This window comes from Plecotus auritus, assembly GCF_963455305.1.
Source record: "Plecotus auritus genome assembly, chromosome: 8".
In the NCBI taxonomy this organism is placed as follows: domain Eukaryota; kingdom Metazoa; phylum Chordata; class Mammalia; order Chiroptera; family Vespertilionidae; genus Plecotus; species Plecotus auritus.
The window spans coordinates 66,127,474-66,145,701 of NC_137782.1; the positions used below are offsets into that span (position 1 = coordinate 66,127,474).

An 18,228-nucleotide genomic window follows, 5' to 3' on the forward strand; every position below is an offset into this window, starting at 1 on the left:
GTGACCGGGCTGGCAGGGGAAGGCAATTGGGCGGGACGAGGCCTGCGGGGGGGGGGGGGGAACAGTTGGGGAGAACCAGGCCTGCAAGGGAGGGCAGTTGGGGGTGACCAGGCCAACAGGGGAGGGAAGTTGGGGGCGACCAGGCCGGCAGGGGAGGGCAGTTAGGTGTCGATCAGGCTGGCAGGGGAGTGGTTAGGGGGTGATCAGGCTGGTAGGCAGAAGCAGTTAGGGGCAACCAGGCAGGCAGGCAGGTGAGTGGTTGGGAGCCAGCAGTCCTGGATTGTGAGAGGGATGTCCGACTGCCGGTTTAGGCCCAATCCATAGGGATCAGGCCTAAACCAGCAGTCGGACATCCCCCGAGGGGTCCCTGACTGGAGAGGGTGCAGGCTGGGCTGAGGGACACGCCCCCCCCTTGCACAAATTTCATGCACCGGGCCTCTAGTTTCATATATATTCCCTTAAAGTTTATTGAAAGTTTAAGAGACCTTCGGAAATTTGGTAAGATTGCTTAACTTCCTTTAGGGTTCATCTAAAAGAGGATAAACATCTCCACCAAATGCCTTTAGAAATATTTCAAAAATATTCTATAGATGAAAACAAATTCAAGTGTCTACTAGAAAGGTATATATTCTTTACTGCGTTTATTATCCACACTGACAGAACCTCATGAATAGAAAACAAACACAAAAAGCTAAAGTATAAAATATAGATAAAAATACTCTTTCTAGTTACTCTTGGATAAATAGAAATTTGAGATTGCATTATATATATATAGTAGAAATCAATGACAAATTAATTACAATATCACAGAAGTCTATCTCAACATAGGTATTTGAGTTTATTATTCCCCTCAAGTGTTGAATATGTAAAGAATAATACAATTTATATCTATTTTGTAAAATTTATTGATGTATTTTTAAAGAAACACACACACATAGATGGTGACTTAAAATATCACACGCTTGCCAAAACCGGTTTGGCTCAGTGGATAGAGCGTCAGCCTGCGGACTGAAAGGTCCCAGGTTCTATTCCGGTCAAGGGCATGTAACTTGGTTGCGGGCACATCCCCAGTAGGAGGTGTGCAAGAGGCAGCTGATCGATGTTTCTCTCTCATCGATGTTTCTGACTGTCTATCCCTCTTCCTTCCTCTCTGTAAAAAAAAATCAATAAAATATATTTAAAAAAAAATATATCACACGCTTCATCCCTCCAGGTCGTGTCCTTATAAAATTCTCTGCAACTGAGCACGGGACAGCACAGGGTGCATGGGGACTAGTAATGGGAATGGTGTCCTGACAGATGTTAGTATGTGATGGCATGTTTTTCAAAGGTAGAATTTTTAATTTCATACAGGTAGAATTTTTAATTTTACATTCAAGTTCGCATCGTCTGCTCAGACTCCTTGCTTCATGAAATTGCTTATTTGGATGGTTATCGTTCCCTCACAACTCGCTATGGCAGTCCAGGTTCCAGAACTCAGAGCTGGAGTTCAGCAGGCATCTCTGCCAAGACGCGCAGGTGTGTCCACTAGCGGTTTTGAGGAAATCCGTTGTCAGCCTGTTTAAAAAAAAAAAAAAGACATTTTAGCTTTCAACATACGTGGCCCACGGGACTCTAAGTAAATTTTACATTAAAGTGTTTGAAACATCTACTTAAAATGGGCTGGAAATAGCCCTGCTTCACAGGCCAAAAAGACATTGAACACACTGGAGTCGCGGCCCAGCCATAATCCCCCGCGGAGCTGACTGACTCTGGCCATCATTCCGGGGGCTCGGCTCCACCCTCCAGCAATCAAGGCGGCTCTGGGCCCCGTTCCACCACATTCTTTTTTTTGGGGGGGGGGGAAAGCCTGTCACACCCTTTCGTCCGTCCTGTCACACTCTCAAGCAGGCTGAACCACAGAGACTGAGGCCACGCCAGTTGGTTGAGCGCCGCCTCACATCCCCGTCCCCGGCGCAGCCGCGCCCTGCCCTCTCCTCCCCAGGCTGAGCCGTCCCGGGAGCACGGCTCCGCCCCACCCGGGCCCCGCCCCACCCCACCCTCTCGGGGTCTCCACCGCCCCGTCCGCTCCGAGCCCCGCCCACCGCCCTGGCCGCTCCGAGCCCCGCCCCTGCCCCTGACATCTCCAGGCGCGCACGCGCAGTTTCTTGTAAACCCGGAAGCGGTTTAGGCAGAGGGAAGGTAACTGCGGATTTTGGTCTTTCTCATTTAAACCCGAACATCTCCACCCAAGGTTCTCTATACAGGTGAGTCCTGGAGGTCGCGACGGACTTTGAAATTCCCAAACCCGCGTCTCCAAGGGCGGTAAGTCTCGCGTCCCCGTGAAAGGTTGGGACCCTTAGGGCTTAGCTTTTGCGTTGAGGTTTCCGCGTTAGTTTCTGGTTAAACTCTTTCTGCGTCGGCCCTGCCTGTGGTCTTTCCTTCTTGGGGCCACTGCACACCGCCCGCCCGCGCTTAGTTTTTCTGCCTAAAACCTTCCACGGGAGAGCCTTCCCACCCCAGGCCATTTAAAGTCTTGGGAGATGGACTCAAACCCTCTGCGCCCCTCCTTCAGCCGACTCTCTAGGCCTGTTAAGGCCTGGATTCCTCCTTGGCCTGGGAATCTACAGTCACCCTCCCGCCCCCCCCCCCCACGTTCTTTCGGAGACCCCCCCCCCCCCAAACTCTCCATTTAGTAACTAAAAGGCCAGATGCCAAGGAAGGGCACACTTTTTCGTGAGACGGGATTTAGGCTAGAAAAACACTGCGTGTCCCAATGGTACCCATCGGGGTCTGGACCACGGGTAGTGTGTGGGTTCTTGGCTTCGTGTCGGAAAGATTTCACAACAGGAGCCCAGGTGGCTTCGAGAGTATGTTTATTAAAGCTGGGGACAGTGAAATGAAAGAAGGGCTTAGGATAAAAGAGGCAACAGGAGAGAACCTAAGCCCCGCTGCTTTGGCTGGGAAATTGAAGTCGGTGACAGAAGTGAGCTCCCTGGGAAGTCGGGCAAAAAGGCGGCCCTGGACCCAGGTTCAGGGGGTAAACCTCAGACAGGCCGCTGCTGCCCACGCTTCCCTGCCTGCAAGTCTCATGTGGGTGGCCCCTTGGCTTTTAGGAGATGCTTGCCTGTGGAGGAAGAATTCGGGGAAGGGAAAGGTGTGGGTGGGGCGTTCTCCAGCATTACCTGGATCCTTTGCCTTGAGGCTCTTTTTAAAATATGTCCTTGGCAGGCTGGAATCCTAGGGGAGGTCTCAGGGGAGGGTCTTTACAGAACAGTCATTAGCTTTTCAGATGTGTCCTTTTTTCATACGTTGATTCATCAAAATGTGGGTAAAGGGGCCAGGGTTATTTTCTGGTTAGTTTTGTTTTCAAGAATGTCATTGAAGGTGGACTGGGACCAAGGAGTGAGGGCTCCGGGACAGTCTGGAATGTGTAAGTCATTTGCTCCTAAGTGTCCTGGGTTAGGGAAGATAAAGCCTTGTGACGTATTGGCTGGCTGTGAGTTCCTCAAAGTGTTGGCCTTGTCTGAGATTTTGTCTCAGTTTCCCTTTTTCCACTTGTCAAGGAATTTCCCTACCTTATTACTAGGAAGCAGTGCCTTCAACGGGGAGGCCAGGAAGAGGCCTAATTCAGGGAGAGGAGGATTATGAGAAAGAGATAATGAGAAATCAAGTAGCGAGAAGGCAAAACAGTCAGTGAGGGGTCCATAGAGAGATGGCAAAGTTGAGGATATGGGAGGGCCTTGTAAAGCAATGGTAAGTGTGATAGAGGGACTCAGGAAAGTAGCAAATAGAGAACCATGGAGGAATGGGAGAAGTCCAAACCCTTGAAGGGGAGCAAAAAGGGAGAGGAGTCCTTGGTTAGCAGAAGTGGGGGCCACAAAGGGCAAGTCACTTCAGATTGTTAAAGGGAAACCCCCAGTTGGGCTTGGGCTGCCAATAAGGAAGGCAGGGTTGAATCATATTAGGCGTTTATTGAGAAGGCCAGCCAATCAAGACAGGGCGCTTACAAGCATTCAAATTCTGTCTTCCAGCAAGGTGCAGGGGACAGGATTATAAAGGGGAAGGGGCGAGGGTGAGGCTGGGAAGGAATGCAGCTACGTGGAGCCCTGGAGGTCTGCAGACATCAGCTATTGTCATCAGAGGATGAGATGATGTTGATGAGATGATGCTTTGACTCCTAGTGGGTCAGTCTGACCCTGCTTATTGGTTCTGCTTGCTGGATTCATAGCTGAGTCACCTCCTTAATCACTTGCAAAGGCCTTGAAAAGGAAGTTTAAGAAAAACTTAACCCCCCTATTCACATAAGTATATGTGTTCTAAAACTTAAAATAGTATGATTACTTTTCAGATTAATTCAGGTGCTCCATCAGATTATAAGTCTGCCTATCAAGATGGAGTCAGGAGAAACGAGTTGGGTGAGACCAGTGCAGGAATGGAAAGGGAGAAAGAGATGACACAGCAGAGGCAGAAACAGCACTGAGAGCTTAGCCAGGTTAGGGATATTGAAGTTTTTTTTTTTTGTTTTTTTTTAATATACTTTTATTGATTTCAGAGAGGAAGGGAGAGGGAGAGACAGAAACATCAATGAGAGAGAATCATTGATCAGCTGCCTCCTGCACACCCCCTACTGGGGATCGAGCCCATAACCTGGACATGTGCCCTTGACCGGAATCAACTGGACACTTCAGTCCACAGGCCGACGCTCTATTCACTGAGCCAAACCAGCCAGGACTTGAAGTTTTAATCAGTATCTTGGAATAGTACCCTTTTTAAATATAGGATACTTAAAGAGATAATCAGGTTAAAATAAGAGCATCAATAGTGGGCCCTCCTCCAATATGTCCTCATGAAAAGCAGAAATCTGGCCCTGGCTGGCATGGCTCAGTTGCTTGAGCATTGTTTCAGCTTTGTCCTATGCACCGAAAGGTCACCAGTTTGATTCCTGGTCAGGGGACACATCCAAGTTTCATGTTTGTTGGCTGGAGGCTATGGATGGATATTTTTCTCACACATCGTTATTTCTCTCTCTCCCTCTCTTTCTCTTGCAAGAAGATCATTAAAAAATACCTTTAGAAAAAGAAAAGATCTGGACATAGAGATATGCATAGAGGGAAAAGGTACTATTTTTTTCTTCCCCAGAACACTGGTGATATAAACTGGTTCAATGTTAATGAGAAATAATGACTTGGGCCTGTTTACCTGCTTACTTGCAGTTAAAAGCATAAACTTCCCCATGAAGATTCAGAGCTGGCTGCTCTGAGGGTTTATTATAGTGAATCTGTTATATTTTAGGAATTTCTTTTCTATTTCTTTCATAACAATTGTGTTTGTTAGATTGCATCAGATTTGGGGGCTTTTTCTCTTACTAATTTAATCCTATTTTCTTCCTTTACGTTTAATCATATGACTATTAAGTTTATAGATTTTTAAACTTACTCTGTCATAGTAAGTACTTTTAATGTATTAACCCTGTATAAATCCAGGTTTAGAATTCCCACAAGATAGTCAAACCCACAGGAACAAACATTAGAGGAAAGATTAGTGTTGCCAGAGGCTAGGGAGACTGGAAATGGGAGTTGCTATTTAGGGATACATATTTTGATTTTTCGAAGATGAGTAAGTTCCAGAGATCCTTGGTACAACATTGTGCCTGTTGTTAACACAATTATATTGTGCACTTAAAATTTTATAGAAAGGGTAGAGCCCATGTGAAGTGTTCTTACCATATTAAAATAGTAACAAGAACAACAATTAATATGTATTTGGGGGTCAGTTGGAGAAAGTGAAAATGAGTTGGTTGTGAATACTCTCATATCTTGACAGGCTTCTAGATTATGCTACTTTGGTTCATTTTCAAAGCTGTAATATTAATACCTTTCTTCTCGTCCTTTGGAGATTGAGGCTCTACTCATCTGTGGGCAGTGGGTCAGGCAGAAGATTTTCCTGTTGTTCCACTTGGTCCATGGTAGGGGACAGGGCGAATTCCTGGGGACTCAGGATAGTTTGGGAAGGATTCTGAGGCAGGCCCCTCACACAACCCTGTTGCCATCAGGTGATTTCCCCCTCCCTGTTGCACTTGCAAAATACCCCAGAACCTGGCCATGCCCATTCCAGAACAACTCCAGCACTAGGAATCCACCCTGGGATCCTGCCCTTCTAGAAGTTCCTAGCCCAGTGGTTCTCAACCTTTCTAATGCCGCCACCCTTTAATACAGTTTCTCATGTTGTGGTGACCCCCAACCATAAAATTATTTTCGTTGCTACTTCAAAACACAGATATTTACATTACAGTTCATTAACAGTGGGAAAATTACAGTTATGAAGTAGCAACGAAAATAATTTTATGGTTGGGGGTCACCACAACATGAGAAACCTTAAAGGGTCGCGGCATTAGAAAGTTGAGAACCACTGTAGCCCAACTTCTTACACAGGTCTCAGGTGTGTTGTGTCTAGTATCTCCCTAGCCCACTGCTACTGAAAACAGATCTTGAGGAGCAATGTGACTTCCAGCAGGATCTAAAGATGCCATTTCATGGGCCTCACTGCCTATTACAGCATCTTAGCTTTTTAGAAGGGGCCTTGATCCCCAAGGGTGCTGCCTATACATTAAAGCTGTAGAAGAAATGCTTAGCTAAATGGTCTCCTTCCATTAGATCATTTGATGATAAGAAATAACATTACCCTGCCCTCCCCCACAGGGTTGGACAACTGGTCTGGGTGGAACATCATTGTTTTAGTGTGGTGTTCCAGGTGATTCAAAAGTGAGGCCAGTGTTTAGCAGAAGGGCTCTTTGCCCCAAGGCTTTTGTGAGAGTTCAGAGCCAGGTTTGGTCCAGGGGAGATAGCAGGATGCTCTGTTGGATATAGAGGGGGCAGGAGGACAGCCCATGTTCTCATTGCTGGGTTGAAATTTGTGCGTGTCTGTGGCAGGGGACATCCTGGGTAGACAGGAGAGAAAAAACTCACAGTTCAAGCTTCATGTAGGATCTCCTTGTTTCTGAATCTCTCCTGTGACAAGAACAACGGAGTGTGACATTTTTCAACATTTTAAGGTCCTTTTGCCGATGAGTGTGGAAGCAAGACATATTCTCAAGAGACAGGTGTGATTCCTCAACATATGTTTCCGTGAGAAAACAACCCAGAGCAGGAGGAGGAAGAGGACAACATGGCTGCTCCTCAGGTAAACGCCCTGTCTTGGATCAGTTCTGTGTTTGCATTTCTTTCTAAAGTTGGTGGATTTAGAAGCTGCATATCTTTATTCTCTATTTCTGATGATCTTGCAAAAAGTAAGTTAGTTTTCAACTACTTACTTTTTTTTCCTTATTATTATTATTGTCCAAGTTCCCTCTTTGAAATGTTATTGGCATTTGATGTTTTGGCGTTTCTGAATACAGAAATCAAGAGTAACAAGCATAGAAATTTCTGGGCAAATTTTATTAGGCTTTATGTTTGAGGATAAGGGAGAAAACACAGAAGAAAGGAATGTTCTCTGAACCGATTCAGGGACTTATGCTGCTTGGCTGCATACACACACACACACACACACACACACACACACACACACACACTAGCACACACTAGAGACCCAGTGACATCCCTCTCACAATCCAGGACTGCTGGCTCCCAACTGCTCGCCTGCCTGCCTTCCTGATTGCCCCTAACTGCTTCTGCCTGCCAGCCTGATTGATGCCTAACTGCTCCCCAGCTGGCCTGTTTGCCCCCAACTTCTCTCCCCTGCAGGCCTGGTCACCCCTAACTGCCCTCCCCTGCAGGCCTGGGTCCCCCCCAACTGCCCTTCCCTGCAGGCCCGGTCACCCCCAACTTCCCTTCTCTGCTGGCCTGGTCACCCCTAACTGCCCTCCCCTGCAGGCTTGATCATCCCCAACTGCCCTCCCCTGCTGGCCATATTGTGGTGGCCATCTCGTGTCCACATGGGGGCAGCCATCTTTGACCACATAGGGGCAGCCATCTTGTGTGTTGGAGTGACTGTCAATTTGCATATTACTCTTTTATTAGATAGGATAGAGGCCTGGTACACAGGTGGGGGCTGGCTGGTTTGCCCTGAAGGGTGTCCTGGATCAGGGTGGGGGTTCCCTTGGGACATGGGGTGGCCTAGGCGAGGGGCCTGCAGTGGTTTGCAGGCTGGCCATGCCCCCTGGTGACCCAAGCGGAGGCCCTGGTATCTGGGATTTATTTATCTTCTATAATTGAAACTTTGTAGCCTGGAGCACAGCCAAGCCTCCTGCTCGCTCTATGGCCGCAGCCATTTTTGTTGGGATTTATTTATCTTCTATAATTAAAACTTTGTAGCCTTAAGCAGAGGCCAAGGCAGGCCAGGGCTGCCGAAGCTTGGCTTTTCCATCGCTAGGGGCAACTCAAGCCTCCTGCTCTCTCCAGCTCTATGGCTGCTGCCATTTTTGTTGGGATTTATTTATCTTCTATAATTGAAACTTTGTAGCCTTGAATGGAGGCCTGGGCCTGCCAGGGTGTGCGGAAAGCTTGGCTTCCTCCAATGCTGGGGAAACCCAAGCCTCCTGCTCGCAGCCATCTTGGTTGGGGTTAATTTGCATACTCGCTCTTGATTGGCTGGTGGGCGTGGCTTGTGGGTGTGGTGGAATGATGATTAATTTGCATATTATTACTCTTATTAGATAGGAGACACACACACACACACACACACACACACACACACTAGAGGACAGGTGCATGAAATTTGTGCACGGGTAGGGTCCCTAGGCCTGGCCGGCAATCAGGGCTGATCTGTGGGGCAGCTGGCAGGGCGATCAGGGGCCCCACCTTGGCTGGCCTGGCACCGCCCACTCGCCGGCCCCATCCCCCGCTGCCACTTCCAGTCAGGCCTTGTGGGCTGGGGGCAGCTCCTGCATTGAGTGTCTGCTCCCTGGTGGTCAGTGTGCATCATAGCGACCGGTCATTCTGCCATTCAGTCGATTTGCATATTAGCCTTTTATTATATAGGATATTGATTTCAGAGAGGAAGGGAGAGGGAGAGAGAGATAGAAACATCAATGATGAGAGAGAATCATTGATCTGCTGCCTCCTGCATGGCCCCTACTGGGGATTGAGTCTGCAACCCAGGCTTGTGCTCTTGACCAGAATCGAATCCGGGACCCTTCAGTTCTCAGGCCAACGCTCTATCTACTGAGCCAAACAGCCTAGGGTTGCTTGTTGGCTTTGATAAGCTTAGGACAAAGTAGGCTTTTTCAAGATGGCCTGCTTGTGGAATTTTCCATTTCAGGGTGGGTTGACTTCCTTTACCAACTGGGTTTCCAGGTTATTAGCGCCTGCATTATGGGGGAACGATGTCAGTGTAGTTCACTAGAGCCACCCCAGGTAGTTCATGTAGCAGTCAAACCCGGATCAACTGCTCCTGGGCATCAGTAGTTCCAACATCTGCAGGGAAGCAGGCAGTTGGAAAGGAGATAAAGTCAGCTACCTCTGCATTTTTGAGTAGGGAGCTGAGGTGTGATGACTTCCCTATATGTCTCAGGGATACTTTTTTCTTATGTCCCACAACCTTTTCTTTATTATTTCCATCCAGGTACCCTATAGGGAATGAAGAACTCTCACCATAAATTAATGACCATTGATGGGGAGGAAGATACTTTCTTCTACCATAAAAGTTCTCTTAGCTGGTCTAATCAGATACATGTGACATGTATAGGAGCTCCACACCCATGACAGAGTCAGAGCCCCCCCCCCGAAAGAGAGGTTCCAAGACTACAAGGGAAATTTGGTATATAAGATATTCTGAGCCTGGGATCAGTTAATGCACCTTGGGACTTCAAAAGATCTTTGACCAGAGATCACATGTTCAGAAGTATTAGTTTGCCTACCATCTAGATAGGTAAAAAGTCATTTTTGGTTTTAACATGTATCATGGGCCAGGCTCCTAATTAAAATTCTTCTGGGTAGTTGAAGGGAGAGCAGAAGTTTCTCTTGAGTCCACAGGGTCTTGGTGCCTTTAGCTCAACATAATCCTTAGACCATCGAAGCACATCTTAGGGTGCCTTGTTCTGAACCCCTGCACCCACAACTTATGAAAACATTTTCTTTGTGACAGACCAACATGGGCAGGCATTGCTATCCAAGGTTTCTATTGAGATAGGTTGTGTAGAAGGGAAATGTAGGTTTTAGGTTTATGTGGCTGCAATATGTGATCTTTAGGACAGGATTGAGAAAATGCATTTTCAATCAGGATTGCCTTAGTAGCCCCAGAAAGTTCTGAAAAGGAAAAGTCATTAGAAGAAACTTGCTCACTACATTAGTAAGAAAGCCTTATTTTTTTTTTAAGAATTCATTTTTCCCCTTTATTGTTGAAAGTATTACAGATATCTCCTTCGTTTGTTTGTTTGTTTTTCCCATTGACTCCCTCCACCCTGAACCTGCCCCTCCCAGGCCTTCACCACTATTTTCTGTGTCCATATATGCATATAAATTCCCCAGTTAATCACTCTTTACCCACCTCCCCAGCCCTACCTTCCTTCTGAAATTTGTCAGTCTGTTCCATGCTTCCATGTCTTTGGATCTTTTTTGTTTATCAGTTTATTTTGTTCATTAGATTCCATATATGAATGAGATCATGTGATACTATCTCTAACTGGCTTATTTTGCTTAGCATAATACTCTCCAGGTCCATCCATTTGCTGCAAATGGTAAGAGTTCTTTCTTTTTATAGTGACCTTTGTGGTCTCTTGTGATGGCCTTCCTCTTAAAGTCTATTTTGTCTTATATGAGTATTGCTACTCCAGATTTTTTTTCTTTTCCATTTGCATGGAAAATTTGTTTCCATTCCTTCACGCTCATCCTGTGTATGTATTTTGTTCTGAGGTGGGTCTCTTGTAGATAGCATATAGTTGGGTCATGTTTTTGTATCCATTCAGCTACCCTATGCCTTTTTGTAGCACTTAATCCATTTACATTTAGAGTTATTATTGATAGGTACTTAATTTATTGCCATTTTATTTCTGCATGCCTTGGTTTCTCTGTTTCTTTTCATTACAGCTGTCCCCTTAGCATTTCTTGTAATGCTAGTTTGGTGGTGATGAACTCCTTTAGCCTTTTTTGTCCAGGAAGCTCTTTATTTGACTATTTTGAATGATAGCATTGCTGGATATAGTAATCTTGGTCTCAGATCCCTGCTTTCCATTACCTTGAGTACTTCATGCCATTTCCTTATGGCCTGTAGAATTTCTAATGAGAAATCAGGAGTCAGCTTTATGGGAGCTCCTTTATAGGTAACAGTTTGCTTTTCTCTTGATGCCTTTAAGATTCTCTCTTTGTCTTTAATTTTTTGGCATTTTAATTATGATGTGTCTGGGTGTGGGCCTGTTTGGGTTCTTCTTGCTTGGGATTTTCTGTGCCTCCTGAGCTTGTGTGACTTTTTCCTTTACCAGGCTAGGGAAGTTTTCTGCCATTATTTCTTCAAACACATTTCTCTATCCTTTTCTCCCTTTCTGCCTTTTCTGGCACACCTGCTATTCTAATATTGTTGTTTCTTGTTGTCCCTTAAGCTGTCCTCTAGTTTTTTCATTGTTTTTTCTTTTCAGTTTTCTGATTGAATGATTTTCTTTTTATACCCTGTCTTCTAATTCACTGGTTCGATCCTCAGCTTCCCCTAATCTGCTCTATATTTCTTCCATTGTGTTTATTTGTGCCCTATCATTCTTTATTTCTGTTTTCATAGTTACAGTATCTTTTCTCATGCTGTTAAGCATCTTTACCATCATTACTCTTACCTCTGTTTCAGATAAATTTTTTATCTCTGCTTCATTTATTTCTTCTTCTGGAGAATTCTTTTGTTCTTTCATTTGCGGGTTTCTTTGTCTCCTCATTTTGGCTGCCTGTTTGGGTTTGTGACTATTAGGTAGATCCTCTACACCTCTCAATCTCTTGTGCAGGATAGTATCAAACACTGTTTCTGACTAATTAGGTCAGGCAAAGACTCAAAGCCTCTGCCTACAGATTGATAGGATTTCTCTTATCTTGCTCCCAGGCAATCATCCTCAGGTGTGGCGAGATCTTTTTTATTTTCAGCAGGGTGGGGCAGTTGCTTCTGCCTGGAGGCTCTTTGTTATTTTTAATCTCTTAGGTGGCCTCAGGACTAAGTGTTTTCCAATAGGGTGGGTCAGCTCTCTTCCCCCCACCAGGTAAGGCAAATATCTGTGTGGGAAAGATGTCCTCCACTGCATGAGGGAATAACTCTGCAGAGGAAACCGGAGGTGTCTGCATTCTGGGCTATAACCCCCAGGTCCCCAATCCTGGCTTCTGCTCGCACAGCTCCAGTCCACTCTGCCCTCCCTCTGCCCAAGCACAAAGTGGGTGGCTGCACAGGGAATTTGAATGTTGGCCTTTTAAGAGGGTGCCTGATTTTCCAACCGTCTCTCCCTGGCAGACAGCAACCCTCCTTCTTTTCACTGCCAGATGTTATGTGGGTACCCTTATCCGTTTTGTTGCTCTCTTCTGGGGGGCCCAGGTTGGGGATTAGATCCCAGAGTCTTCAGTGGCAACCCCCCCACAGCTGAGATATCTCTCCAGGACTTTAGCTGCTATCAGTGGGCGCCTGGCCAGCCCCTTCACACCTCCTACCTCTCTATGCGGTCTCCACTTTCCATCCTTGGGTATCAGGTTTCTCTTCAGCTCGTCTTCTGTTAACTATTCAGGGTGGTTTTTTTTTGTATTTCAGTTGTAATTCCAGTTTGCTACTGGGAGCATGTCCATGCAGCATCCACTCGCTCTGCTGCCATTTTTAACCTCAATGTTCTCCATTTTAGTTGTCTTTCCAGTCTGGCCCTGGGATGAGGTGCACCACAGGTCTGCCTAATTGGCTGCCATTTTCTTGAAAGCCTTACTCTTTAAATGCACTGTTAGATTTACAGAATGTGGAAGGTATATGTGGACACTAAAGTTATTGATAATATGTTCTTCTATGTGCTTAAGTCTCCTGATGCCACTTCCTTTGCACCTTATTTTCATTTGGTTCTCTGCCAGGTCCCTGAACTATAGATTTAATATTTTTTCTTTATTCTTAATAAGGGTCTTGGACAAATTATTTTTAAATATATTTTTATTAATTTTGGAGAGGAAAGGAGAAGGAGGGAGAGATAGAAACATCAATGTTGAGGAGAAACCAAGATGGCGGCATAGGTAAACACCTAAACTGCTGCCTCGCACAACAATTTCAAAACTACAACTAAAAGACAAAACGGACACCATCCAGAACCACAGGAAAGCTGGCTGAGTGAAAATTCTACAACTAGAAGGAAAGAGAAAAGCTCTCAGAGAATTGGAGGTACGGCAAAGGGTCTTTGTGCGCGCAGAGAGGAAGGGTGGCTGAAAGCCTGGCTGACTTTCTCTGGTGGAAGGGGGAAGGAAGCCCCCGACCGCACTGAACCCCAGTTCTGACTGCACTGAACCCCAGTTCCGGGCGAGCCCCTGGGGACCCATGCTCTTACGGGGGGAGTCTGGACTCTCGGGCGGAGACTCGGGAGCCGGGGAAGGCGGAGGACTGAAAGCGCACACGCGCCAGTGCGCACAAAGGCTGCGGAGGTTGCCACAGGCTTTCCCTAGTGGAAGGAAGTCAGAGGCTCCTGAATGCACTGAGCCCCAGTTCTGACTGCAGTGAACCCCAGTTCCAGGCGAGCCCCTGGGGACCCACGCTCTTGTGTGGGGAGTCTGGACTCTTGGGCGGAGACTCGGGAGCTGGGGAAGGCGGAGGGCTGAAAGTGCGCGCGCCAGTGCACACAAAGGCTGCGGAGGTTGCCACAGGCTTTCCCTAGTGGAAGGGAGTCAGAGGCTCCTGACTGCACTGAGCCCCAGTTCTGACTGCAGTGAACCCCAGTTCCAGGCGAGCCCCTGGGGACCCACGCTCTTGTGGGGGGAGTCTGGACTCTCGGGCGGAGACTCGGGAGCCGGGAAGGCAGAGGTCTGAAGGCGCGCACGTGCACGCAAGGGCAAGGCTGACGGGAAGCCAAGACTGAGACTCCACCCCATCCAAGCTGAGCACAGAGGCTATTGCAATTTGGCAAGTCTAATCCTATAAGGCTGTCTCCAGCACCGAACTTCTCCCAGCATAGACACAGCTGATCCTTACAGCCAACTGGCCTGGAGGTCAATTCTTCCCAGTGATACCAACAACAATCAAGACTTAATTACAACAAGGCTGTACACACAGTCCACAAAGGGGTGCACCAAGAGTGTCCACCTCAGGTTAACTGGGGAGGCAGACCCACTGGGCCATATTGGAAACCTAGCACACAAATTTACCCTACCAACTCAGGGAAGCAGTGAAAATGCGGCGTCAAAGAATCAGATCACAAACGAAAGAAATGGAGGAAAACAAACGACTGGATATAGAATTCAAAACCACGGTTATAAGGCTTTTTAAGAATATCCTAGAAAAGGCCGATAAATATAACGAGACCCTCGAAGATATGAAAAAGGACCAACTAGAAATTAAACATACACTGACTGAAATAAAAAATATTATACAGAGACCCAAAAACAGACAAGAGGAACACAAAAATCAAGTCAAAGAATTGAATTACAAAGAAGCAAAAAACACTCAACCAAAAAAGCAAAAAGCAAAAAAAAAAAATCCAAAAAGTTGAAGATAATGTAAGAAGACTCTGGGACAACTTCAAGTGTACCAACATCAGAATTATGGGGGTGCCAGAAGAAGAGAGAGAGCAAGATACTGAAAACCTATTTGAAGAAATAATGACCGAAAACTTCCCCCATCTGGTGAAAGAAATAGACTTACAAGTCCAGGAAGCCCACAGAACCCCAAACAAAAGGAATCCAAAGAGGACCATACCAAGACACATCATAATTAAAATGCCAAGAGCAAAAGACAAAGAATATTAAAAGCAGCAAGAGAAAAACAGTTAGTTACCTACAAGGGAGCACCCATACGACTGTCAGCTGACTTTTCAACAGAAACTATGCAGGCCAGATGGGAGTGGCAAGAAATTTTCAATGTGATGAATAGCAAGAACCTACAACCAAGATTACTCTACCCAGCAAAGCTATCATTCAGAATTGAAGGGCAGATAAAGAGTTTCACAGACAAGAAAAAGCTAAAGGAGTTCATCACCACCAAACCAGTATTATATGAAATGCTGAAAGGTATTCTTAAAGAAGAGGAAGAAGAAAAAAGTAAAGATAAAAATTATGAACAACAAATACATATCTATCAACAAGTGAACCTAAAAATCAAGTGAATTAAAAACCTGAGGGACAGAATAATCTGGTGAATATAATAGAATCAGGGGCATAGAAAGGGAGTGGACTGATAATTCTCAGGGGGAAAGGGGTATGGGGGGTTCATGAAGAGACTGGACAAAAATCATACACCTATGGATGAGGACAGTGGGGGGGAGGTAAGGGCAGAAGGTGGGGTGGGAAATGGGTGGAGGGGAGCTATGGGGGGAAAAAGGAGAAATAATTGTAATAATCTGAATAAAGATTTATTTATTAAAAAAAAAAAAAAAGAAACATCAATGTTGAGAGAGGATTACCAATTGACTGCCTCCTGCACCTCCCACACTGGGGATCAAGCCCGCAACTCAAGCATATGCCCTGACCTGCAATTGAACCATGACCTCCTGGTGTATAGGTCAACACTCAACTTCTGAGCCATACCAGCTGGGCTGGAGAAATTTTTGAGAGTTACACATAAGCAATCACATTTCATCTGGAACCTTTTTCTCTTTTCAGTTTCTCCTTATTTGTAGGTTGCTTTGAGAAATAAAGGCTTTTTTGTTGTTATTGTTCACTGGTGATACTACCTTGGCAAATGGAGGCTTTTATCAGTGAGGCCTCACACCTGTAAATGTTTATTGTATTTAACAAACATCACAAACACACTCTTCTTTATTGCTACATTGTATTTTCATAAAAGTTTGTAAGAATCAAATGGATGTTCAAGATGTTTAAATTTATAAAATACAAATAAGCATAAGAGATAAAAATTATCCAAGAAATAAAAGGTGCCCCGGCCAGTGTACACCAGTGTGTTGGAGTGTCCTCCCATGCACAGGTATGACCCACGTTTGGTTCCGAACCCATGTAAGGGTATGTGCCGGAAGCAGCCAATCAATGTTTCTCTCTCTCTCTCTCTCTCTCTCTCTCTCTCTCTCTCTCTCTCTCTCTCTCTCTCCCTCCCACTCTCTAAAGTCAATGGAAAATTACCCTCAGGTGAAGATTAAAAACAAAAATAGTAATAAAAGAATATGAAAGAATAGCTCTAACTTATTTTACATCATTGTGTGTTTACCTCTCTTTTGTGTTTATAAAATACAAAGACTCATCCATGAAGAGATTTGTGAGATTAACACAATTGGAATTAATCTTGATTTTATTTCAGGGTAATTTTCTTGACATGAAAATGTATCATTTGTGTTACATTTAATGTGTACATCGTTTCCATTGTTATGTCTTGTCTTTTTGCAGAAAATATTAACATTCTTTGAGCTCTTTATTCTTAACTTCTTGGTTTTTTCAAAAAATAAATCTTTATTGTTCAGATTATTACAATTGTTCCTCTTTTTTTCCCCCCATAGCTCCCCTCCACCCAGTTCCCACTCCACCCTCTGTCCTTCCCCCCCCCCCCCACTGTCCTCATCCATAGGTGTACGATTTTTGTCCAGTCTCTTCCCACAACCCCCACACCCCTTTCCCTCTGAGAATTATCAGTCCACTCCCTTTTTATGCCCCTGATTCTATTATATTCACCAGTTTATTCTGTTCCTCAGGTTTTTAATTCACTTGATTTTTAGATTCACTTGTTGATAGATATGTATTTGTTGTTCATAATTTTTATCTTTACCTTTTTCTTCTTCTTAAAGAATGCCTTTCAGCATTTCATATAATACTGGTTTGGTGGTGATGAACTCCTTTAGCTTTTTCTTATCTGTGAAGGTCTTTATCTGACCTTCAATTCTGAATGATAGTTTTGCTGGATAGAGTAATCTTGGTTGTAGGTTCTTGCTATTCATCACTTTGAATATTTCTTGCCACTCCCATCTGGCCTGCATAGTTTCTGTTGAGAAATCAGTGGACAATCCTATGGGTGCTCCCTTGTAGGTAACTAACTGTTTTTCTCTTGCTGCTTTTAATATTCTCTCTTTGTCTTTTGCCCTTGGCATTTTAATTCTGATGTGTCTTGGTGTGGTCCTCTTTGGATTCCTTTTGTTTGGGGTTCTGTGGGCTTCCTGGACTTGTAAGTCTATTTCTTTCACCAGGTGGGGGAAGTTTTCAGTCATTATTTCTTCAAATAGGTTTTCAGTATCTTGCTCTCTCTCTTCTTCTGGCACCCCCATAATTCTGATGTTGGTATGCTTGAAGTTGTCCCAGAGGCTCCTTACACTATCTTCATATTTTTGGATTCTTTTTTCTTTTTGCTTTTCTGGTTCGGTGTTTTTTGTTTCCTCATATTTCAAATCTTTGATTTGATTTTTGGGGTCCTCTAGTCTGCTGTTAGATCTCTGTATAATATTATTTATTTCAGTCAGTGTATGCTTAATTTCTAGTTGGTCCTTTTTCATATCCTCGAGGGTCTCGCTAAATTTATTGGCAGTTTCTAGAAAATTCTTGAAAAACCTTGTAACTGTGGTTTTGAACTCTATATCCAGTTGTTTGTTTTCCTCCGTTTCTTTCATTTGTGACCTGTTTCTTTGTCTCTGCATTTTGGCTGCTTCCCTGAGTTGATAGAGTGGCTTTGTGTGCTAGGTGTCCTCTAGGGCCCAGTGGCTCAGCCTCCCCGGTTACCTGAGGTGGACACTCTTGGTGCACCCCATTGTGGGCTGTGTGCTCAGCCTTGTTGTAGTTAAGCCTTGATTGTTGTTGGTGTCACTGGGAGGAATTGACCTCCAGGCCAATTGGCTGTGGGGATCAGCTGTGTCTACGCTGGGAGAACTTCTGTGCTGGAGACACCCTTATGAGGCAAGACTTGCTTCAGTGGGGCTTTTGTGTTCACTGAGTCTGTCCCCTGAGTGTCCCTTATGGATCTGAGGAGTTGTAATCTGGATGGTCCTACTATGACCCCTGGGTACATTGGCTCTTGGATCTCCAAGGAGGTGCTAATTTAGCGTCTGCCTGAGGCCACCCAGCAGGAGCTACAGAGAGATCTGCAGATTCCTCTTCTTTGTTTGGGTTTTGGAGGTGCCCAGATGAGGCCCAGCTGTGAAGCAATGCAAGCTGCTGTGGGCCCTTGGCCCTTCTTTGGATG

At 45.2% G+C, this 18,228-nt stretch overlaps 1 protein-coding gene across 3 annotated transcripts in view; it reads left to right on the forward strand.

Moving 5' to 3' along the window:
• Positions 1-2,144: 2,144 nt before the first annotated feature.
• Positions 2,145-18,228, forward strand: part of LOC308256228 (KRAB domain-containing protein 5-like) — a 35,674-nt gene continuing 19,590 nt past the window's right edge. Inside the window, exons 1-2 of one of the 3 annotated variants that reach the window (XM_080684323.1) lie at positions 2,145-2,246; positions 7,034-7,161. In XM_080684323.1, the coding sequence (XP_080540449.1) occupies positions 7,147-7,161 (15 nt within the window). In that variant the 5' untranslated portion in view covers positions 2,145-2,246; positions 7,034-7,146. The remainder of the gene's footprint in view (positions 2,247-7,033; positions 7,162-18,228) is intronic. The other 2 variants (XM_080684324.1, XM_080684325.1) reach the window with 2 other exon arrangements.